The sequence below is a fragment of the Poeciliopsis prolifica genome, unplaced genomic scaffold (genome assembly GCF_027474105.1).
Source record: "Poeciliopsis prolifica strain line A6 unplaced genomic scaffold, Auburn_PproV2 SCAFFOLD027, whole genome shotgun sequence".
NCBI classification, from domain to species: domain Eukaryota; kingdom Metazoa; phylum Chordata; class Actinopteri; order Cyprinodontiformes; family Poeciliidae; genus Poeciliopsis; species Poeciliopsis prolifica.
This window is the reverse complement of record NW_026562402.1, coordinates 6,969,858-6,994,344: the sequence shown is the minus strand read 5'-3', so window position 1 is coordinate 6,994,344 and position 24,487 is coordinate 6,969,858. Positions and strand designations below refer to the sequence as shown.

Below are 24,487 nucleotides of genomic sequence, written 5' to 3'. Positions count from 1 at the left end.
TTCTATATTCACTGAGTCAACAGAAATTAAATGAAAGAGCAACAAGTTTTATGTACATCTGAACTGATTGTTCAAAAATTGAAGGTTTAAAAAGAATGGGAAACACATATACTATAAACATAGCTTTTATAAGATGGCATAAAGAAATTAAACACTTCAGAAATAAAATAGGACCAAGAACATACCCTGTGGAACACAATGGTTAAGAATAACAAACTTACCTGAACTGTAAATTGGACATGGAAACAAAGATATTTCTGAACACTTGTACTCACAATAGAGGACCTTAATTTTAGTAAAATAATGCTACAGGAACAAAAATAAAACAAATAATTAATCTTGAGGCTTTTTGAACACCTTTATCAGGGATGTAATTAAATTACACAAAGTCTGAAAGCGTTTCAAAGCAGACTGACTTCTGTTTGATGAATACCTGGCAGAGCTGACAGAGGAGACGGTGGAGGTTCCCAGGGTGATGCGGTGCAACCCACTCTGCTCCAGCAGAGATGCATTATGGTAGGGATTCTGAGCCTGAACACACACGAACAACACAACACACTCAAAACACGACTGATTCACACTGGAGGACGTCAAGTTTTCAAGAATGTCTTTAATTGAATGAATAAAAGAATAAGCAAAATGTCAGCGCCAATGTACTAAATAGTCCTGACTTTTCTTGCAATATATCAACATTAAGATGATTATCTTGGAGTTTCATAAGATCTTGGGAAATTAACACTTTGTAGGATGGAAGGAAGCCATTTGTAAAATGCTCCGATGTGTTGATGTGTCTGACATTTGTTTACATAACAAAATCCTCCATAGTTTTAAATTTTTTTCTCCATGTTTGTTTTGAAACCATTATGTGCATATTTGGTTTATAAGCACATGAGTAAAGCATTACAATCCATTTCAAATCTGGCTAACCTCCTATACACTTAGCATCTGCTCTGTTACTTCAGCACTAATGTAAAAAAAACAGTTTAAAAGGAATCTTCATTTGATCCTCACTAATCTCTAAAAAGACTAAATATTTACACTGAGACAGATCATTTCACATGAACTGAGATTTATTTACCTCTCAAAATCAAAAAGGGAGCCTTCTATTACTTGTTGTGCATTAGGGTCACCTCAGATTGAGACAAAACATAATAGACTTTTCAAACCTGGAGTTGTTATTCTGCCTTCAGAGTTTACAAATCACAATGGATTTCAGTCAATCAAAGCTTTTGTTAAGCTTTGTTAGCTCTAAAGAACTGATGCCACTGATGTATTTTTCCATTACCTTCAGAGCGTGTAGTTTGCCATAGGAAATAAAGTGGAGCATGAGCTCCAGTATTTAACTGACACAGCCCTTCCTACTCTGCATGCTATAAGTAACTACTCATAAATAACATGCAGCAGGACATGAGTCAGACAGGGAAAAAGCATGCTAATAAGCAGCCATTAATATATGTTGCCCATCAAAGATAAAAACTCCAAAGTATTCTTCTAATAATAGCTCCAGGCATCTTCCCCAGATGACTCAGTGATGGAGAGGAAATGGGGAGTAAAACACACATGCACACACACACATACACACGCACACACACACACGCCCACGCGCCCACACACACAATTGGTCATCCAAGCCCATCCTACCATACAAATATCCCACAAATGCATTCATGCCTCTCTTGGGACCGTGTGCATATTGTATTCAAATCGTATACGAGGCATACAAAGCACAACATGCATGTCCTCACACACACACAAACACACACAAACAAGAGAGAAAATGAAGAGTCCTGAGCTGAGAATAGCAGTGGCTAATGTGCACTGAGCTGAACTAATAAACACGTGAGGCAGAAGAGAGGAAAGAGGTTAAAGTAGGATCGGATTTTACTGACATGCACAAACACACGCGCACACACACGCAGTCGTGAAATAAGTACAGCGGAGAGCTTTCGTTGAAGAGGCTAAAGAACAGGCAGCGTTCCAGTGGCTGGTGTATTGTTTAATGTGGGTCAGCAGCAAACCCTGAGGGCAGCTGAAGAGGAGCAAAGGGAGGGCAGGAAAGATTGATGGATGGATTGAGGGAAGTAGAAACGAAGGACAGGAGAGTTTTTGTGTCGTCAAGTAATGGGTGAAAATGCGGTTCAGAGAGACCGCGTTGGGATAAACCACAGACACAAACTCTGGGATCATGCAGAGAGATGATTTATGGCTTCACTTCGGGATTTTAGAGTCACTCTGTGAGTCATTACAGTTCAATAATGGCCACCCTGTTGGGACACTAAAGATTATTTCAGTGGTGCTGCCAAGGCTCCATCCTTATTTTCAGACTAATGCACATGAAAGTCCCTCTAATGCCGACGACAGATAAAACCTGCGCATGGTTTAGGAAAACCAAACGTGTGGGACTCACTGTGCTCTGCGGCGGCCTCGGCGGCTCTTCTCCGGGGCTCTTCTTACCCAAACAGGCAACTCTCCAGGCCTCCTGAACCTCAGAGTTGAACACGGTGAAGACCAGCATCACAGACAGGCCCTGGGAAAGAGAAAGCAACACAGTAAGGTGTAAAACCTGAGCTGTATCCGTGCAGAGTCAGAGCGCGTGCTCTGCGCTTTGTTTATACCTGCAGTAGGCAGAGAACATCAAAGATGTAGTAGAAGGCGAGGATGCTGTTATTTACAGCCAGGAGGCCACACAGCCAGGTGGAGGTGGCAACCAGCAACAGCAGGAAGGCATTTCGGATAGTAGCACTGAAACAGTGAAAGGCAGCACAGAGAAGAAGGAAATCTCCATTAACCTGGAGGTAAGCTCTACTGAAGACAGATTTTATAAATACACACAAATCATTAATGTTTTATGGGGAATTGGTTTTTATTATAGAAAACCTGCTAATTTAAGTAAGGCAGAGTGAAACAGGGAGAAGCAATGCCTGTATAGAGTCTGGTTCTGGTTCTGCCAGAGATTTCTTTTTCAAGAATGGGTCCACAGTCGTCACTTTCTTGATCCGGATGAGAGATTGGTGTAAAGTTTACAGCTCTACGAGGTCATCTGCTCTTTTAGATAAATTATTTTTCTTTTTTTTTTTTTTACCAAATATGATTATTTGAACAACTGGATTGGACTGTAAATTCCTCCAGTTGAAATTTTATTGGGTCATATGTACCTACACTGTGTAGGTACATATTTTACAAGTGATATTTTGTCAGATTTTCTTAAATGGCCAGTGCAAATGATGGTCAAACTCAAAATGTATTGTTCCAAATTGTTATGCACAGCAGATTTTATGGATTATAAAGAACATGTACTAAAATCAAAAGCTATTTTAACCAAAACATCTTAACAGAAAAATTTACATGCTAACATAGGACCTTCTTTGACATCACCTGCACAATTCTTGCTTCCATTGAACTTGTGAGTTTGTGGAACGTTTCTGCTTGAATTTCTTTGCAGGATGTCAGAAAACCTTCCCAGAGCTGCTGTTTTGATATGAACTGCATCCCTCCCTCAGCTCTTCTGCTTGAGGAAACTCCGAAGGTTCTCAATAGGGTCAGAGGTCAGAGGAGGATAGGATGGTGACCACACCATGAGTTTCTTCAATTTTATGCCCATAGCAGCCAATGACACAGTGGTATTCCTTGCAGCATCAGATGGTGCATTGTCATGCATGAAGATGATTTTGCTACTGAAGTTACGGCTCTTCTTTTTGAACCATGACAGAAAGTGATCAGTCAGAAAGTCCATATACTTTGCTGAGGGCATTTTCACAACTTCAGGGACTCTGAAGGGGACGACCTCTCTCTCTCTCCCCATGATTTTGGCCCAAAGCATGACTCCACCACCTCCTTGCTGACGTCACAGCCATGTTGGGACGTCAGAGGCACCAGCTGCTTCAAATAACTGTTTGCTGCTTTGTAAGGCATTTTAACAGCTGCTCTCGTAATCCCATACTTTGTCTAATAGAAACCTTCCTCATCTGTACAAACCATCTTTGTTCTGAATCAGTCACAAATCTCTTCACAGAACAATAACGCTTCAGTTTTTGTTAAATATCTAATGTTTTTATATCTTGTCATATGGCACTGCACTATCTGATAATGTTTGTCAGCAGAGATCCTTTCTCTTTCCCATATTGCTTGAAACCTGCGGCCTGCTCAATAATGTGGAACATCCTTCTTAGGAAGATTTCCTTTAATTGAGCAAACCAGTCAAACTAATCAATTCAGCTCTCTGAAATTAATTCTACTGATTCAAAGAGCCCTGACACACAATACCATCTATAAATTTAATTGCACAACAAAACATTTTATCTTTATGACACTTAAATCCAATTTACATAAAAATTTGGAACACAGTGTGGATCTGAATCTGGATTACACTGACACATTTTCCACAAGAGACCACGTTATGTTGGTTGAGAGATTACCTCCTAAGCTGTTTATCATCAAGATAATTTAATTTAATTTAATTTAATTTAGTTTAGAGCACTCAATATATTGCATTGTGTCTGTAAATTGAAAACAGGGTTGAGAAGGAAACTTACATGACAGGAAGTTTCTTCGTCTCCTTTTGCGATGGATTACAGGACATCTTGGCTATAACTGTGAAAATCCCTCCATTCATCTGGATAAAGGGAGGTCAATAACAATGGTAAGGTAACACACCGAATGCGTTTCAACAAATCCAATTCTGCTCCTGGGAACATCTATGATCAGGGTAAATAGTTGACACAAAATCAATGGGGATAAAGTAGTTGCCCATCGGCAACCAATTCGGCTTCAGACAAATTTATCCACACCTCAAAGAACAATCATTCAGTAGAACTATTCATGCCATGATGAGATGTTACACTGAAGTGGAAGATTCATTAGAAGATTGGTTGTTTTCAAATTGAAAGGTGTTAACACAATGAGAAAAGCAATTAAAACTGTGCTCCAGTAAAGTTCAAGTAGGCTCTCATCCTGAGATCAAGTATGGCATTGCCTCTTATGGTGGATGACAGAAACCTCCATAGAAGTTAAGCTAAATACTAAAGGTCAGGACAGTAGGAAGCAAGTTTTTACACAATGTTCAGTGAACTAGACCTTATTTTCACATCATTGGAGGCTTTTATTGCTTCAGACGAAGCCAAAAAGACAAAAAAGAGAATCATTGGTGATCATCGGCATCCTTTGCTTCACTGCTTTGATATTTCATTGAGGTTTGGGTGCTTTCAGAGTTAAGTGCAGCATATGTGGTGTGCAGGGAGATGGTTACCAGTAAGACGATTGCAACCGGGCCAGCGAAGCTCCAGATGAGTTTGTCATACATGGAGATCCAGCAGAAATCTGGGTTGCCGTAACCTTCAGGATCCAAACCGACAGCCAGGCCTGCAGAACAGAGACAGATAGATAACACATCAAGGTTGTGTCTGTGGTCAATTACAAACAAACTGTGACATGCAGTTCATTTTTTCACTTTATTCAAAGTATTAAAGCATCTTGAATACAAATGCCACATTTCTTTAGATTTGTATTTCTAAGGAAAGAACAAAAGGAAAACATGTTTTATTTTATTTTTAACTCACAACTATGTACAAAGTTGCCACAAAAGTTCCCAAAAATGCAATGAGGATTAAGGTTATAATGAGACACAATGGGAACAATATAAAAGATAATCAATTAATGGTTCAGTCTAGACTGATTTTTATTTTGTGAAAAAAATAATCATTACTTTAAGGGCTGTCAGCTCAAATGAAATACTGTTGTATCTTTAATTATAATGGAGTTTAATAAAGGAAAGTCCAAATGGTTTTAAAATCAGTTAAAATGAGGTGTTGCAATTAAAAAGTAAAAAAAAAAAAGAAAGATCTGCAACACAACTTGCAGGCATTCATTTGACATTGTGCTCGTGTGCGAGACGCGGTTGCCAGGACATCGACGATGTTTTCAGTCCAGTCGTATTCTTCTAGATTACTGTCAAGGTTCTGATGATCACGGATGTGTATATTTAAATTGAATTGCAAAACCATAAGAGATGGGAAAAGCGTAAAGGAAGGCAGACAGATTAGCGCACCGTCCTCGCCTGAGGCGAACGACGCGCGCGTGTGCGTGTGAGTAGGTGTGCGTGAGGTAGTGGGAGATGGATCCATTCTCGAGGCGAAGGGAGACGGCAGCTTGCAGGTCTGACGGTGACAGAAGCAGCAGCAGATAGAGGTGAGCTGACAGCACATTACGGCTGTGGATGGAAACTGCAAATGTACGCGTGTGAAGGGAGAGGAGAGAAAGTAAAGCCGGCAGATATTACATGTCTCACAGCGGTAATTGCTTGCTTGTGAATTTCTGCTTCACTATCGCAATATTAAAATGCCACCGAAACGGTTTTAATAGAAGTGTCAATAGGAAGGCCTTATCTCCACAGCCAAGCTTGCTCCGAACGAACGTGAGGCTTATGACGGTGCAGATCCAGCGCGAGGCGGTGTTTTGCCGTGCCGTGAAAGCACGTAGCTGAGGCGAGACCTGCCTGCGTTTCCAAGCGTTTCCGCCTTACCTGTGATGATGGCAGGCACGCCCCAGCCGATGGCATAGTAGAACCTCATGGCTCCGTAGTTGATGTTGCGCTGTTCAGTCTGCATGCGATAGATATGGAGACCCTCGACAAACATCCAAGCGAACGTTGACATGAAGAAGTAATGCAGCAGGATGGCGACGACCGTGCACAAGAACTGGAAGGCAAACAGAGAGAGAAATGAAAAACCTGGGGGAGGGAATGGAAAACTGAAAACAGCAGTAGGAACATGGATTTGCAAAAAGAAGCACAGAAGTACTAGACATGGGAGCACAAATAATAGTAGTGCTAAAAGAAGCGAAAAGGGAAAAACGGAGTGCCTCAATAATGCAAAGCAGGTTTCCCTGCAAATCAACAAGATGTCTTCATTAAAGCACAGCGGCGCAGGCGTTAGCTGTGAAAGAGCAGCCGATCATGATTCAATTACTAATGGACAGAGTTTAGGGCAGGGTGTTGCAGAATATTTCCAGGAAAAGCACAAAAACCACTAAAAGTCAATATTGTGGGCTGGTCCAATATTGTGATCGAGAAATTCGACCCAGTAGAACCTTTTAACTGATTATGACAAAAACAAGGAAGTTACAGAGAGTGATAATTGTAAAAGCTGCATTTTCTTTTACAGAAATAAGGTGGAAATGTTTTCGCTGGTGTTTCTACAGAATAGTTTCTACCTTAAAGGAAAGAAACTTGGAATGAGACTTTAGGATCTCTGAGACGTTATAGTTACGCTGGAATGAGCATGTATGGCTCTAAACCTTTGTGGTGCAGCTCTGTGTGTGTTTAGGTTAAAGAAAGCAGAATGCTAAATCTCATATTTTGAGGCCAGAGAAGCTTAGCACAAATTGACACTGACAGCCAAGGACGACTCAAAAAAAAAGGAAGAAAAGAAAAAAAAAGACAGCAGCCTTGGCAGCGATACAGCCAGACGATGAATTTCACACTCCCACAAACAAACAGGAGCGTGCTAATACAGAAAGAGGCACAAACTAGTCAAAAAAAAGAATGCACAGCACAGCTGCGAGCACTAACATGCTCTCCGGAGCGTGATGTTCATGAGTTAGAGAACATATTGTTCAGCTAGAAGTTACCAATCGCTCTGCAAAGAGCCTTACAGTCCACAGAGTGGTGGGATACAGCTTAATTAATTGGATTTCACGCAGCGTGAGCACATATTTGCACTTCCCTCTTTGCAAGATTCACTGCTCTTCAAACACACTCCAACATGAGAACATGTGTTATGTAACAAAGCAGACATGCTTAGGTTAGAATAGGCGAGGGGGGAAGAAACAGCAAAGTGGAGGTAACTCCAGTGGCAGTGATCACATGAGTGGAGCCATGTGTTTCTGATTTCAGACAGGTTTGGTTGCAAACCTTCTCAGAAGTGAAACAGCTCAGCAACATGAATTTCAATAAAATTGTTGAATAAAAAGACATAAGTTTTTTTAAAAAAGATGAAAATGGACGTAAATAATTGTTCATGTGTCTTGGAAATGATATATTGCACATGGACTGAATTAAAAAGCATGCCAATATTGCATACATTACAAAAAAAATAGAACGATATGTAAAGTTTTTTCCTTAGTAGGCAGAAAACAGCTTGATGGACAGGCTTCAGGAAAATCGTGAAAGGAAGGCCAACATTTAGGGGGAAAAAAACGCTACGCATCTCTACCTGTTGCTCAGTCTGATTGACTCCCAGTAAGTACACCAGTTCAGACAGAAACATGGCCGCCGCTGTGTTCGAGTGGATGCTTCTAGTGTTGGACTTCAGGCCCCGGAGGCAAGACAGCACCAGGACAGTGAGGAGGAGGGCCAGCATGGAGACGCACAAGGAGGAGTAAGTCACCATGGCCAGGGTCTCCAGATCCCCCTCCAACTGCTGCTCACACACAGGAGAGAGGAAAGAAACTTTGTGATAACGAAGCGCGATGATATGACGAGATTCTGAACATAAACATCACTAAGTTAAAGTAGTGATGAGGATTCTGTTAATAAAGGGAAAAAGCTGATCAAACTAACTTCCATAACCATTTAAGATGTTCAGATGAAAAGAGAAATGCTGTGGCAGACAGTTTTACACAGAAGGGTTAGTGATGGTCGATTGATTGAGCACCAAATCATGATAGAACCAGTCATGGTACAAATCAGCATTAAATATAAATGCTTGATGGGGGTCTAACCTCTCTGTGGGAGCTGTCCATCAGCACGCCGAAGGTGCCCAGTCTCTGGCACTGACAGCGGACGTGAGAGGTGTTCCTGTACACCACTATGCAGTCCCTCACCGTCCAGCAGCCTCCGCTCTCATGTCTGCAAACAGAAGGGCTTCAATTACAGGAGGATTCCATGGGAAACGATTCATCAAAGTACAAGTTAAGTATTTCCAGAAGTCTGTTTGGACAGTTTTTCACTTCTGCAGTGGTAAAATTACGCTGGTAAAATTTCGCTACGAAATGTCTTAAACCCACTAAGGAGCATCCAACTGCTCCGCTTCTTACCCTTAAACTCAGAATGAACTCTAGTGGACTTTTTATAGAGCTCAGCTATCATTATTTTAGTCATATATATATATTGATGTCCTTTCTGCTATGACAGCTCAGCAGAAATTAAGGAGGACATGGTTCTTACACGGCCTGGAAAATTGTAGAAATATATTTTCAGACTTACAGGACGCTCACTTTTTCAAATCAATGTGTAAAATTAGAAAGACCAAATCATTAATAGCACTCACGGGCTGCTGTGGTTCCACTGCACACACAGAGGCTTGCTGCGATTGGCCGTCTCCAGCAGTTTAAACTCCAGCAGTATGGGCTGGTCCAAGTGACCGCCCACGAACGTCTGGTTGTTGTAGACGGAGACGGTCACCACCGGGGAGTTCATGACTGGGTGTCTGGGCAGCCTTGGGGGGGAGGGGAGAGACAGCGCAGCGTTGCCAACCAGTCACTTGATCGGACTAATAGAGTTTTAAATTCGGCGGTGAAGAAGAAAGGCAGCGGGATTTGCATTTCAGATTAGATATGAATGGCTTTTCATTGATGCCAACTGCAAACTGGACAGCTCGTTACTGTGTAATTAAGCCCAGAGGAGAGGTGAGAAACAGCAGACGGGAGGGAAGGCGCCGTTAGAACGAGATAGAGAAAAGAAGAACAGATGTCAAATAAGGCAATATTGTAATTAGTGCTAAAGCAGTTTCTCACTAATTTAGAAGGTTTCCGACTTCTATGTTCATTCACGCCGTCCATGAGGAAAGGAACCAAATACCAAAACCATTTGCTTTAGTTTTCAGAGCTTATGTTTTCGCTAGAAGATTAACAAACAGTAGAAAGAGGTCACAATGTGGCCCTGCTCTTTAGAAAGGCTTTTAAAGAGATTGCAGCACATGGCACTTAAAACAATTGTGGGATAAAATTAATGAAAGATGGTTTAGGATCGAATAACGGTAATGATTTACTAATTAATTATTGAATGGCCTCACTCAGTAAAGTATCAAAACATTTTAGGAGCAACTCATTCCCACCTCACTCCTCTCCGGTCTGCGTGGTACTTTGGAGGCAGCGCGGCCCCAAGGCTTCGATAGATCAACAGGATGACGATGGTGATGGGTGGGTCAGTCAACGAAAAGCTGCGTCTTGCTGCTGTATATTCCTTAGTCTGATTGGCTGAAATGCTGGCAGGGGCCGAGGCGACAGTCTGAGGGGCCGAGGCTGGAAAACAGAAGCTACAGTCAGAATATTTTTGTGGTTCTTGATGTTTCAGTGATTCCATTAGAGTGTCTTCGCTCACGTTCTTTCTCTGAGCGCTCCTTCTCCTTCCAGCTGTGCTGCTGCTGTCGCTGCGGCACCAGGGCAGCAGGGGGCAGTATCACGTGAGTGTAAGGGTCCCACAAAGCCTGACCACGGAACAAGCTGTTCTGATAACGTGGGAAGCGCCGTCGCACGTGGGTGTGGTTCTCCACACGGTCCAAGTTCATGACTGAGGGACAAACAGATCAAATTCTGCATGTGAACGTTTTCTAAAACTACAAAAACTACACTAATGCCTCAAACAGCATCAACGAAAGCATCATGGTGTTCTAGTACTTCAGTCTTTGTATTCCATTCAAACGCATCAGATGATTTTGATGGCGCTCTTCTTAGCAACTCTGCCTAAAACCTCCTGGGCAGGGAAGTTTTTGTTTATCGGCCATTTTTGCCTTGGTAATCCATTTTGTCGTTTTAATTTTGCTGCGCTGCTGTCTACTCTTTATTTTAGTTTTTTCTCCAGTGGGGCTGAAACAGTTAATTGGATTAATTGTGATGAATTGATTATTAAAATAGTTGTCAACTGATTTAGTAATTGATTAACTGTCAAGTAAACAGACATACAAAAGGCCATTTGATGAAAGAATGAAAGATGTCAAAGTGTATTAAGCCAAAACTGTCCAAAAAAAGTTGTGATGGTCACAACTGCAGCCACACAGTCGGTAAAAACACTCAACACTTTTCACTTTCAGTTTCCAGCACAAATACATTTTTCTTTCTATATTAGTTTGTTTGACATTGTTAAAATAGATTAGTTTTAATGTTTCTTTTCTTATTTAAAAGAAAAATATTTGTATCTGTTCATTTGTATCTTTCAACGCTCAAGTGACAAAATAAAAAAGAGCAAAGTGTGCCATTTTGTATCCAATTAATCCAAGTAATCGTGGGGTAATTGATTACTAAAATAATCAATAGTTGCAGCCCTGTTCTCCAGCTTGATTAAATACATATTAAAATTTTAAATAAATACAAAAATATCGCTTTCCCATCAGGATGCCCAACTGCTATGCAGAGCTGCCTGCAACATTCTGCGTTTAAGTCCTTCTTTCTCACTCAACGTATCAAGGACACATCAGATGTCAGAATTACACTGTAATCGACTCTCTGTCAGAAAGAAGATGGCCCCTGTTGCCCTCAATGGATCCGACCACTGGAGTATTTCAATATAACTAGAAATCAAACTTGATTTCAAGGACAGACTAAAATTACAAACCCTCTTCATTCATCAGAAATGGAGCAACCTTAGAAATTAACCAAATCATTCTTCATGTAAAACATATCTGGAGCTGCTGTCGTTTTTCTTTTTTTGCCTGATTTTAAAAATCACACGGAGAAATTTGATTCTTTTTTTTAAATTGTTGCCAAATAAATATATAAATGAGTGGAAATAAGATTAAAAGAGGGAAATCATTAACAGATATTTTATCGAGACAGAATCTCGACAAAATATTCAATCTTATTTGCCTGACGGCAAAAAATAAATAAATAAATGTTGCATATGTGTGTGTAGGAGTGAGAAATATAGCATTAGTCATGTCTACTGGTCCCTCTGCTTACACCAGTCATGACATTTATATAGTATACCCACCTACTGAGCATCAAGCTTCACTTTCACTGCAACTTGTATAATTTCCAACATGCAGACACATTCACTTAATGAAGAAGAGAATACTTTGGGGGCAAAATATACTTGAAACCAGCAGAGACAGACAGGATGATTTCACATGCATCATTGGGCTTGTTAGTGAACCCACTTTACAGATAAACCCCTAAAAGTGGTTCCCAGCCATGACTGTATAAAGGTCTACATATATGAAATTGATTTTTCAGTCGCACATTAATCTGACTAGTGTTAAAACTAATATTCGCTCCTATTAGTGTGTGTCTGCAGCGTGTTTGCACTCCTGTCTTGTGTTCCTCAGCATGCGCGTGTGTGTGTGTGTGTGTGTGCGTGTGTGTATGTTTGGCATCTGTTATTCTGAATGGCGCGTTGGCCAGAGCGTTGGCGCCTCAGGGTTTTTGTGCATGTGCTCACAGAATTAGCTGCTATGTTTGAGTGGGAGTGTGAAATTCAGTCGTTTTGTGCTCCTGCCAAGCGCTCCTGCTGTGCCATCATCATTTGCATTAGCGCTCTTCAGCTCCTGCTTCACAATGAGTCATTCTGGTTGATTTCATAGCAGAGATTTTGAGAATTATAAGAAAACCAAATCGAATTTTCTGCAAAAATTAGCACTTTACAAGCGACTCGTTCATTTTTACTGGTTTCAACGATGCCGTGCGTTCGCCTGCAAGTGCGATGAACCTATTCTCACCTATGTTGGGGGAGATCAAGGCCACAGGGTTGAGGTAGGTAAGCTTCATGTTCTGAGCTAGGTTCTTGGAGTACTGCTCCAGCAGCTCCGTCAACTCAGCCGGACCACCGCCGAGAAGGTGGTTCTGATTTTGAGCGAGAGCCCGCCAAAGCCCGGAGGTAGCGGGACCCAACAGCACGCTGCAGCCTCGCAGAACGTTCTGAAAGCAGCAGGAACATGAACAATTAGAAAATGCAGATAAGAACATGATGTAAGAAAATGTGTGTCATTGGAACATGGTCTGAACTGGAACTTTATGTTACAGACCAACACAAAGTGGAGCAAAATTGTTTCGTGGAAGGAAAAATTAAACAGTCCATTTTTTTACAAATCAAAATTTGGAAAGTGTGGAGCGGTTTTCTTTCTGGAGCGTGCTTTATTTGAGTCTGCCTATATCTTAATGAACTACGAGACGCTTCCCCGGCCACGGTGACAGAAATCACCTCCCAACCCCCGCAGTCTGATACTGCCACTGTTATGCTTCACTGTGGGAGCTGTGATATGCCTTCTTCATGTTATTAGGATTTACATGCTGGCCAAAAAGTTAGATTTTGGTCTTCTCTCACCATAGCAACTCTTCCACAAATGTAGATTGACAGCAGGGGATGAACAGCCAGTCTCTTGCACCTGAGCTGTGTACCGCCGCAGCTCTTCCAAAGTTACAATGGGCCTATTGGTTGATTCTCCGACTAACAGTCTCCTTATTGGTTTATGAGGACGGCCGTCTCTCGGCGTTTACTTGTGTCAGATGCTTTACATTTTCTGATCTTGGATAAAAGAAATATTCCTTCAAAGTTTTGAATTTTGTTTTATGACCTAGCTCCGTTTTAAACATCTTCACAACGTTCTCTCTGAGTTCCTTGATCTTTATGGTGCCATTTGTTCACAGCTGGATTCACATTAAGACTAAATTACACATAGGTGGTCTCTCTTTATTATCTGTGACTTTATGAGTAGAAGCGTAAAATGTAAATGTCGGATGTACGAGTAGAGAAATGAAAAGGAGCCCTTTCAGCTGTGTTTCACCATGAATTACAAAACTGTAACCTGAACGTCACACCAGACAAAATCTTCTTTCCAATTAGAGCCGGTTTCACCACCGTCCATGACGCCTGTCATTTCCTGTCATGGCGACCCTGGATGGAAGCCTGTTAGAGGCATCACAGACAAAGGCCACAGCCTTGCAGACTCCTCTGAACAAAGAGTAATATTTGAGGCGGTGAATCTTTGCAGCCAGGCTGCACTAAAGCTAATAAACTACTGCAGTGTCATGCAAGGCTCAAGGGAGGAGTAAAAAAAAATACATATGGCAACCTCCAGACAAACAAGGGAAATTACAGACAGTGCAGTTCGAAGGAAGGTGGTGACATGCTTGGGGAATTAGGAAGGGTGTAGAATAAAAAAAAAAAATGAAAGAGATGGAAAAGAAATAGGAGCAAGGAAGGCAGACAGCTGGGATGAAATAGAAAAATTCAAACCAGCAAAGGAAATCTTTTGGGGCAGAGATAAAATTCATAAGTACTGGAGGTTTCGTAAATTTGATGTTGCTGAAATGCAGTTTTAGAGGCAAGCCGTGTGTCTTTTATTATCTTTATTGTTCTCGCTCCCCGGGTTCTGCTCATGTTTTGAAATGTGGTTTTCAGAATGTGATGAACTTTATATTCCTACGTCAGTCATCATCATTACACGGTCTGCTACTTATGATATATTTAGCACTAAAAGCAAATATGTAAATAACACATAAACATTTTAACAACAAATGATAAAAAAGTAACAATAAATGAAACAAGTAACCCACTCAAAAAGTGTGGAGGGACTGAACAGATTGACACTAATAAGGTGTTGTTTCCCATCCTGCTTCTTTAGTTACATCAAGTCTAACAGGAGGAAGATGCTAGGAAACAAGGGGAAAGGTAAATCATTTTGCAGAGAAATTAAATGAGAGGCTGAAAATGAGGCGGCGTGAATGTAATGGTTGACAAATTGCATGTGCCAGTCAAAGAGCAAGCTTTAATATTTGTGCTGCTTTGAGCAAAACAGTTTTAATCACATGATTTCTGGTTCTACACAATTTATATTACGACAATTAATACCTCTAATACACCGTTATCGTATCGTAGCCATAATACACTAACATGCAGCTCTATAAACTGACACAGGGTTTCGTTTTTTTTTTTGTTTGGTTGTTTTTGCATATGTATTGTAATAATTATACAGTTTCAAATGTTCAAATTTTTACAGCAAACTTACAATAAAGACTCATTCACAGATAAATTTTTTAGCACAGCTTGATCGTGAAATGTTTTAAGTCTTCCTTTATTCCTGATGTGAAAACTTTACTGTCAGCCTTTATTCGTTTTTCCTGCAAATCTCTGCTGCCTCCACCGTGTTACTATAGAAACTGTCCTCTGCATCACCTGCTCATGTGGCCTAATAGCTGCTGTCTAAAGTGAGGTGTCACCTGTTATCAGATGTATATTCTTGGCCATTTTGATGAGAAAAAAACACAACACTAGGTGTCTGTGATTATGCTTCAGAGATAACCGCTTATTAACTTTAAAGAGACAACATAAAGACAACAGGACTGCTTCTCACAGGTAGAGCTTCAGATTACAAAGCCTGTGATTTCAGGTTTTTCTTAAAAATTTAGCAAAAAAAATAAGTAGAAAAACTGCTATTGTGGCAACGCACAACGGATTTATGGCTCTATCAAGCAACTGAAGGTGTAGTTGTGATTTATTGGCACATTAAATTAGATGTCAGATAGGAGGTTGTTCTTTGGTTCCTTTTGATTTTCCTCTGTATAGGAAATAATTTATGCTGCTGCTGGGTTGGCATAGAAACTGCCTTTGTCAGACAATCACATATTTGGCAACAGGGAGAATTTGATCTACATTTAGTATTAGCCTGGGAACCACACTGTAATTAGCTGCACATTTACTCTTTAAAATGTAACAAAATTAAGTTTATCGACACTTCTCGGTTTTAACAGGATAAATCTGTTTGACAAAAACATACAGCACACAAATAATTGGACATTTTGCCAGATTTAAAACGGAAACGTGTATTAGATTTGAAATTAGGCACCCAAACTTCAAAATATAGGATGGATTCTTTTGCTTCATTTCATTGGTTATTTCTTTGGTTTTTCAGCCTTTGTTTACCTCTATAGGGATGTGGCTAAATCTATCAGGAGATGAATGAAATCCTGAGTTTTAGCAAAAACTAATTACTTTTCCAGGTTTGTAAATCAGAAAAAAAAACATTTCTTTTTTTTATGTGCTATGGACCTCATTAAAATGAATAAATGACTCCCAGGAAACTGAACAGCTAAAGATTACAGAGTGAAAAATATGAGGTGGTGTTGGATCACTGCTGATGCGCATAAAATCTTAAATGTGTTAAGAAAAGCTGGATAATACTGTAATAAGCTTCGTCACCACTGGCATTGCTAGAAAAAGATGCTATGAACTGCTGTGATGTGTAAGAATGTTTTTGAGTGACAGAGATAAAGCAGAAAATGAAAATTTTACATTTCATGAAAGAACGCTCCAAGTTCACGTCTTTGCTACAGCAAACAATGTGGAACTACTAGAAGCATCAACTGATACCTCGCAAATGGAAAAGGTCACTTTTTTAAAAGGGTTAAAAAAGTGGCATCATAAAAAGCTGCTTCATTTATTGCTCAACTTAAAATCAGTGAAAGTATTTGTTCCCTCTTAAATATTGACACTTTGACAGGGAAAAGTTCATTGCTTTGTGAAACATTGTCATGCATCATTTCCGTGACTTAATTGTCTTTTCTTGCTAAATTTGAGAAGCACATTAAATATTTGAGGAACCCAAAAGAAATGTCTGTCATGTGGCTGTGGTCGCCTCAGCTGGTGCATCCTCAGCTGTCAGGGTTGCAGCAGGAGAAACGAGATTCTGATGTGTTTAGTTGACGTGTTGCAATCTCCCATGGGTTATGTCAAAGCAGCAGCACTTCCCATTTCAGAGAGGTAGACATCTCATTTTAACATTGAGTCACCTACTCTGTCCCTTACAATGGTGCAGTCTATCAATCATGTGCAGGCAGTGCTTAAAAAAGCAGCTTTTTCAAACTCAAGGTAAAATATAAAGCAATAAGATCGAGATGAGGTTTCAGAGTGAGAAATCTTAAAGCTGGCAAATATCAGAAACTAGCTTACTGTGACTGGAAGGTCTCATTAGCCTATATGTTTGAATAAATTATTAACTACTGGTATTTCAAAATACCAGTTGTGCCAACTTTTAAGTTAAGTCTTGAACCTCAGTGTTGCAAAATTGCATCACTTAGCAAATAACAGAAATCACCTGTGCATACTGATGATTAGTTTTCACATTGCTTGAAAATCTGTGCAATTTCTTTTGATCATTTAATAATTTGTTAGTCTGAAGATTGAAGCATTGCGTATCATCTTTTCTGTATGTTTCACACAGGAAAATAATTGATTGCGCACCAACTCCAACCTGCATTTCCTCTGTAAGAAAACTTAACTCGACATAGCAACCCAGCTTTACACATCCAGAATCAAACAGGAATACTTTCAATTTTATATGAATAGATACTGATAAAATTGTTCTATGGAAAATGACAGAAGAACCTCGTCTTGTTATTTCTGTGGATACATAAACTAGCATCAGCAACTCAGTAAAGCAGGTTACCACAGAAAGTCATAAAAGTAGCAGTTTAAAACCAGACCTAATAAAGGTAATGGCGATCTGCGTTCGGCGTATGCACATCACATGCAGAGGAAATGCTGGAACCAAGTAGACAACAACAACGCGACGGTCCGTTACCTCGTTGAAGTGAGCATCCTGAGTGGCGGTGAGGCCGAAACCACTCTGCTGGGTCTCAAACGTCAAGAGGCGGGAGAGGAGTCGTTCGGCAATCTGCAGGTCATTGCCATAGAGCCGGCCGGTAGCCTCAGTAACATCCCTGAGCTGGTGAGCAAGCTTCTTCTCCATGATGGTGTTGAGCTCTGTTTCATTACGCTCCAGGGAATCAAGCTGTACACAACAACAACAACAACAAAATAGAAATGCATCATTTACATCCTTGGAAATGTCAGAAGAAATTCACACACAAAAAATTTCAGCATGGAAATCTCAAGGAACTCAAAGGATGAGCTACAAACACTATCCTTGAGCCTAAGAGAGAATTCAATTTGATTCACCAAAAGTTAGATTTCTGTTTCCTTCCCTCACTTTTAAATACAGTAATAAATTCACAGATTAGCATGTTAATGTCTGAATGAGTTGGTGACCTTGCAAAACAACTTTGAGCTTTCAAAAGAGACAGAATGAATCAGAATTATCAGACGCAAATTAATCTTTTTAATTATCGAATGAAAAGGCTGTAAAGTCGTCTACATACAGCCATGTTGAGCTCCACAAACGGAGGCGAGGTGCAGTTGTTAAGGTCGGGTTCCAGCCACCCTCTCTCCACATCACAGTGTCTGATTGCTGCGCCTGACGGAGGCAGAAAAGGAAGCTTTAAAGACGTTGTTTAAAACAGTCAAGGATTATACCGGGACGGCGTTAATATGAGCGTGCTAACCAACAGAGCCTTTGGGGCAGGGGACGGCAGCAGGAAGGTTAAACTTGGTTCGGGGCCACCAGATCCCCAGAGTGATGGTCTTTGGACAGCCATCATAGATAACTGCAAGGAGAGTATAGTGAAAAAATTTTACATATCAGGATAAAAAGCCAAGTCACTGAAATTATACGATTTTTTTCTTTGATATGCTGAAAAAAAGACTTGGAGCTACTTGAAATTTGAAAATAAACGCAGGCACATTCAGAGACTTCCAAGCTTACGACTCAGAAATAATAAAAAGAAGGCAAAATGAAATACATATGAAAGGCTTTGTTTCGTCCTTCTCACCTTCACATCCTGAATTAGTGACTTCAGCGAAAGGGTTGTCGCACATGTTGCATTGGCGGCCGATCACGCCAGGCCTGCACTGACACTGGCCCGACTCGGGGTCACACGATCGTGAAAAGGAGCCCACCGGGTAGCAGTCGCACGGGAGGCAGGTGTCAGAGGCTCGAGGCCAATAGTGAAACTCCTGAACAGAGAAGATGAGGTCCTGCAGTGACTGCACTCACCAAACTCAGCCTGACTTTTGTCAAAAATGTTCTGCAGTTCAGTTTTGGAAACAGTATCAACACATCAGGTATGTACAGGTATGTGATGTGGGAAAATATCTGGAAATTTGGACAAATTCGCTATGATGCAACAAGATAAAGATGAAATATTTTGATGTAATTATCTAATTCCCCTTTGGGGGTATTTGACGTGACAACAGAGTTTAAAAAAAATCTTTTTCTCCACCATTTTTCTTTTTCCTGCTGCTGCTCCAGATCTGCACCTTCACATCTTTCCCTGACAGCAGAAGCTTAACGAAGTGCATCGACTATTGCGTTTTTTCTTCTTCTGTGCACTCAAAAACAAAAGCAGCAATAACATGAATTACCAATCCAATGTCAAATTAGCTGTAAGAGCAGTATGAGCTGGATTTATTGGACATACAAGTGCCACTTTGAGGCAGGAATGGGAAGGGGGGGATAATTATTATGGAAACACTGGTCAGTAGAGAAACACAGAGGAGAAGCAAAGCAATGCTTAGACATTGATCTGGACAGTCGTACAAAATCTGGAGTTTCTCCAAGTCTCCAGGAACCATAATTAAGTCAATAAAGTCTCTTCCTCTGGGATGGGTATAGATCTGTCTGCGTGTGTGTGTGAGTGTGTAATGTGTCAGGGTCAGAGCTGAAGTCAATGTCAGAGATTAAAGATTGTGGTCAAAACATCAGATTAAGTGCAGGGTATATCTGGGTTAATCATCTTGGCTGCACACAAACATTTTACAGCACAAATAAATGAACAGAAGGTGGACGTGTTGAAACAAAGGACTCATCTTAAGAGTCATGTGTCTTGATTAGTCTGTCATACTCTGTGAGGTCTGGCCTCGGCCACTGCATGTTTCCCCCTGTTTTTAGGTGAACTTTGAACCAAAGAGCTTGTAATTATTTAGTATTAGTTTCTTTTTTTTTTTTGAAAAGCTCCAGTCCATTTTTAATTCAAAACTGTTCAAAGATCTGTGTCTGATGTTGCCTCAGCTGCAGTGTAAATAATAAATTACTTTTGTTTCCTTCAACCGTCCTCTCGTGTTTCTGTAATCAATACACACATTTTCCACTCAATTTTTGATACTCTTTTGGGTTTTTTTTGGAAATACTGTAGATGCACAAGTTGCCCAGCTTATGCTGTGAAACCAAGCTGTCGCGTTTGCTTTGATTACCTTGCAGTGACAGTGTCCACTCGTCTTGTTACAGTCGGGGTCAAAACCTTTGTTCGTATCACAGTGACATGGTCCACAGGTGGGAGATCCCCACCAGCCCCTGGGGCACTGGTGGTCAATCCTAAGTGTTGAAAACAGAGACACAGCAGACGAATGAAACAGAACAACAATACGTGTGAGTAGTAGCATCAGTCTGGCAATTTTTTATTCTGAAATGACTCGAAAAGAGGGGACTTTAAAGTCACAGCGGAGACTCTGCTCCTTACAAATAAACCTCAAGGCTTTGCAATCAAACGCTGCATATGAAATTTGAGAAGTCATTGAAAAACAGATTTTCATTGGTTGTCTGCATCTCTTTATTGCATCTGGCAGGAAGTTACTGTGAATTCCTTCAATATAACAAACACAAGATGTAATTGATCTGGGGAGAATGCATTTATTGACTCATCCATTAGTGCATATTTGCTTTTTAAAAGACAAACTGCTTTGTTTGACGACAATCCTTGATGGGAGAACAGAGGCGAAGACGAAAAGACTTTCCTCACAATCCAAACATTCGTACAAACTACAAGCCTTTGATTCACCTGTCAACTTATTGAATGTTATTTATTATGTCAGGTTCAGAGATGATTGAAAAAAAAAAACTTCTCAGGATGTCATTGCACCACAAAGCCTGGTTTTACTTATCAAAGAAGAATTTGCATGACATAAAAAGAAATATAAGATCAGAAAATCTTTAAGCTGCATTTTTGTTATTTTTTTTTTTACATTTCTTGTTCTCTCCACTTTATAGTTTATGTGATAAATGGGGCATTGTAAGCAGCAGTATATGCATATATTTATGAACACTGGTTATATAAGAGACAATGAATCAACCTTCTAAATATAATCGTAACAGATGTATTAGGAGTTATGAGAAGAAGTGTTTATTTTATCAGTCAAGGAGCATCTTAAAAGAAAACACATACATTAGTTGAACTGCGAACGGTTGAAACAACTAAACTTAAACAAAGAGCAGATCATGGGGAAAAGCTGAAGCTGAGTGGATTTCTCGGAGAGGCAGAGCGCTCGGTGTCAGGTCAGAGTCACTCTCGCTGTGAGAAAAAATTGAGCATACACGTGAAACCTTATCATGCTAGAGCATCTTCTGACTCCTGCCTGAACCTGTCCCGCAGAGTTGGAGATGAGGGGCAACAAGTCAGACAGGGAGCTAACAAGACACACCGACGCTCACCCAGCTTAAATGGTTTTAGACTTCAAAGTATTTCAGACGCTGTTGACATCTCACAGGTAGATTGGGGTTCACTTGCTGAATCAATTAAGGCGTCTCCGTGTGTGTGTGTGTGTGTGTGTGTACCTGTGCTGGCAGTACTGCCCGTAGTGATTGTCTCCACAGTCACAAATGTATCCGTGAGAAGAACTCGGTTTCCGGTGGCACTGAGCCTCGTTCTCACATGGGTTCAGGTGGCAGGAGTCAGTGCAGCTCTTCCCGTAGAACCCTGTGAAGTACAAAATATTCTGTTGTTTACGGATCAGTGAATATATTTCAACACTTGATGAAAACACTTTTCAGTGTTGAAGATGTGACAGGCCAACGAAATCACAGCAATTAGTAATTATTAGTCAGAAGAAGTGCAGAAGATGTGAGACGTTACAGAATAAAAATGTGTTTCATGACGGAATAAGAGACATATAGAGATTTCTTCAAACATGTCTACAGGCGTATTTAAACAGCTGCAACAAGGAGACTTTCAACACAGTGTTGCAAACTTTTCATTTATATTTTACAGGTTTTCAGATCTCTCTTTTAAAACGCGGGTCCAGTTGGAGTCGCTCTCTCCTCTTCCAGACTGCTAATGATCTGAGTTTGCACGAAGCAATCGAGGGCTGATTCTTTTTGTCGAGGAGAGACATAAATGCACATTTTTCTTTTTATATTGTGTCTTTATGATCAGTTTAGATTTCATGAAATATGATCTTTGAACAAAAGGTGGTTTTACTCACTTACTTTCACTCACACAACATTAGACAGCGCTATCTAACACCGTTCACACACAAGACAATCTAAGGGGTTTTGCAGGAGATGAAAGGAAAGAGAAAGAAAAATAACAAAGCAACAACACATAAAAGCGATTCTTAAAATAAATATAAGTTGCAAAGCAGATATCAAAGATATCCTTTGGTATTTATTCATTGGTCTGATGGTTTGCGATCAGAAGCTGCAGTAAACAGTCCAGATTTGAAGGTACAAAACGTTTCTGTGCAGTTTGTTCCAGACCTGGTGAGCACAGAAACTAAACACCGCCTCGTCTTGTTCAGCTCCGGTCCGAAGAACGCTGCATAGGCAAAACCCCGAAGGCTGAAACGGTCCACATGGTTCACACTTGAGAAGCAACTGAGAAAATGATAATTTACCGCTTTATACAATAGAAGAATTACTGTGCAAGCTTTTGAAAACAGAAGCAAGAAATAGTTTCGACATCTTAACTAACTATCTACCAAACTTAAATTAAAATACTTTCAGTTAATAAGAGACATTAAATATTCAATTTGATAAAAAAAATAAAAAGATTTACTAAGTATTATCTAAAAAAAATATTTAATCATTTTTATTGGGTCGTTTCACTTATTAAATTTCTAAAATGACCCCTAACTACAAGTTTACAGAGTGAAGCAGTGAGCTTGAAACAAAACCAGTGGGAAGGAATAATTAAAAAACATGAATTTATCTAAGCAACACAAACTTCTCTCTTTGGTAAGAGCCCCAGATCTCCAGCGGCGAAAGCAGCATATGCACTTTAAAACACTCCGAGGTAGTTGAAAACACTCCTGCAACGCACCGACTGCGCTCCCTTCAGAGTTGCACCTGTGCGCTGTGATGGATGAAGCCGTCACTCACGTCAGTGCGATCCACAGACACTCCACACAAAACACACAGCAGCCTCTTACATGCTAATATAGGCCCACACATGAAACCCCTTTCTAATCTAATGACTAAAGCGGAGTGCTTCATGAACACTTTGGGGTGTGTTCAGAATGAATGGAACCAGCTTCTCACCAAGGGCTTATTTTAATATGAAAACAACATAATTGGGCAATTTAGTCTTTAAGGAAGGGTTATTTACAGAAGCGATAAATCAGCTGAGGGGTAAAACACCTTTAATTTCGGGAGGTGAATAAAAGTTCCTAGTATATTGACAGAGATGGAAACGGTGAATAAAAAGACAATTGGAATCATTTCCCTAAATGGAAAATAGATGTTTAGAATAAAGAATCTGAGGGATTTTACTTATTCTTGGGATAAAGCATTTCATTTTCTACTGATTCCAGAGCAAAAACAATTCACATCATTGCATTATGCTCTGTGTTTATATGCTTTTAAAGATATCCACTTTTTGGAATACTTTAAAGCGTGACTTAGTTGTGAATCTGCTGTAACAAGCATATTATGCTTCGGGGCCCCTTTTCCTGTTCAGAACATTACCGCCACGCAGAGTGATTCAGATGCGGAGGAATCTGGGACAGCAAGCATCATTGGCTGGTTTTAAAAGAAGTGATGGATTATTGCTGAGATGTATTTGTGAACAAACTGAGCTTAAACAAAAATAAAATATTAAACTCACGCCATCAGATTGTAACCATGCTATAACACAACCATCAGGTGGAGATCACTCTACAAAGTAGACTTGCCAATTACTTTAAAACTTAAATTCAGATTTAAAAAATATATATTTTCATTTATTTATGGTGAAACATCTAACTAATTATTTCCTTTCTTCAGAAAAGAAATACTAATCTTAGATCTATGGTATGTGTTAAACTTATGCATTTATATAAGGCCCTTTGATGGTAAATTTAGGCTCTTGACTGTTGAAGAATATAATATAAATGTTAACATCCAAGGAAACAAGAAAAACATACATGTGCAAAGAGAAGAAAGCAGCACAGTTAAACTCTTTGTTCTGTTCATACACAATGTGAGAGAATCAAAATGCACATATGTACAAATCGGGTTAAAAAGTGATGCAGCTTTTGCGAGAAGATATCACACTGTACCCAAAGCATTGCCTTGATCAATAAAAATCTCTGCTTTCACCTGCTTAAAGCAAACAACCACAGCCTCCTGGCTCCCTTTTTAATTTTAAAGCAATGAACTGAGGGATTTTTGTTATGGATTGAAGAGGCACTGACTGATGTGTGCAGCGCACCGAGCACTTCTCCCCTCCCTCTGGAGCCGACAATGATGTGTGAGGTGGGCTTTTGTGTGTTTGTCTGTAGAAAACGCAGCAGAGTCTCCATTAAGCCTTTGGCCTTGGACTGCAGCTGCAGACCCACACAGCTTTTCAGTGACTTCCACCTATTATTTCCTACCTTCATTCTTCACGAAATGTAAAAAAACATATATAAATTAAAAGAGTAACCGAGTGGCATTGATTTTCTAATGCGGTCTGTATGACATTTCTTTTTAGCTCTCCT

The 24,487-nt window shown here is 40.1% G+C and overlaps 1 protein-coding gene across 1 annotated transcript in view; it reads right to left on the bottom strand.

Moving 5' to 3' along the window:
- Window positions 1–24,487, bottom strand: part of celsr3 (cadherin, EGF LAG seven-pass G-type receptor 3) — a 93,831-nt gene that overhangs the window by 9,719 nt on the left and 59,625 nt on the right. Inside the window, exons 15-32 of the mRNA XM_055048652.1 lie at window positions 21,369–21,510; window positions 20,012–20,132; window positions 18,592–18,775; window positions 18,265–18,366; window positions 18,082–18,176; window positions 17,505–17,714; window positions 12,645–12,843; window positions 10,316–10,504; window positions 10,050–10,236; window positions 9,264–9,431; window positions 8,716–8,842; window positions 8,208–8,414; window positions 6,518–6,692; window positions 5,246–5,358; window positions 4,533–4,612; window positions 2,616–2,742; window positions 2,408–2,527; window positions 434–531 (exon numbers count right to left, since the gene is read on the bottom strand). Of these exons, the coding sequence (XP_054904627.1) occupies window positions 434–531; window positions 2,408–2,527; window positions 2,616–2,742; window positions 4,533–4,612; window positions 5,246–5,358; window positions 6,518–6,692; window positions 8,208–8,414; window positions 8,716–8,842; window positions 9,264–9,431; window positions 10,050–10,236; window positions 10,316–10,504; window positions 12,645–12,843; window positions 17,505–17,714; window positions 18,082–18,176; window positions 18,265–18,366; window positions 18,592–18,775; window positions 20,012–20,132; window positions 21,369–21,510 (2,644 nt within the window). The remainder of the gene's footprint in view (window positions 1–433; window positions 532–2,407; window positions 2,528–2,615; window positions 2,743–4,532; window positions 4,613–5,245; window positions 5,359–6,517; window positions 6,693–8,207; window positions 8,415–8,715; window positions 8,843–9,263; window positions 9,432–10,049; window positions 10,237–10,315; window positions 10,505–12,644; window positions 12,844–17,504; window positions 17,715–18,081; window positions 18,177–18,264; window positions 18,367–18,591; window positions 18,776–20,011; window positions 20,133–21,368; window positions 21,511–24,487) is intronic.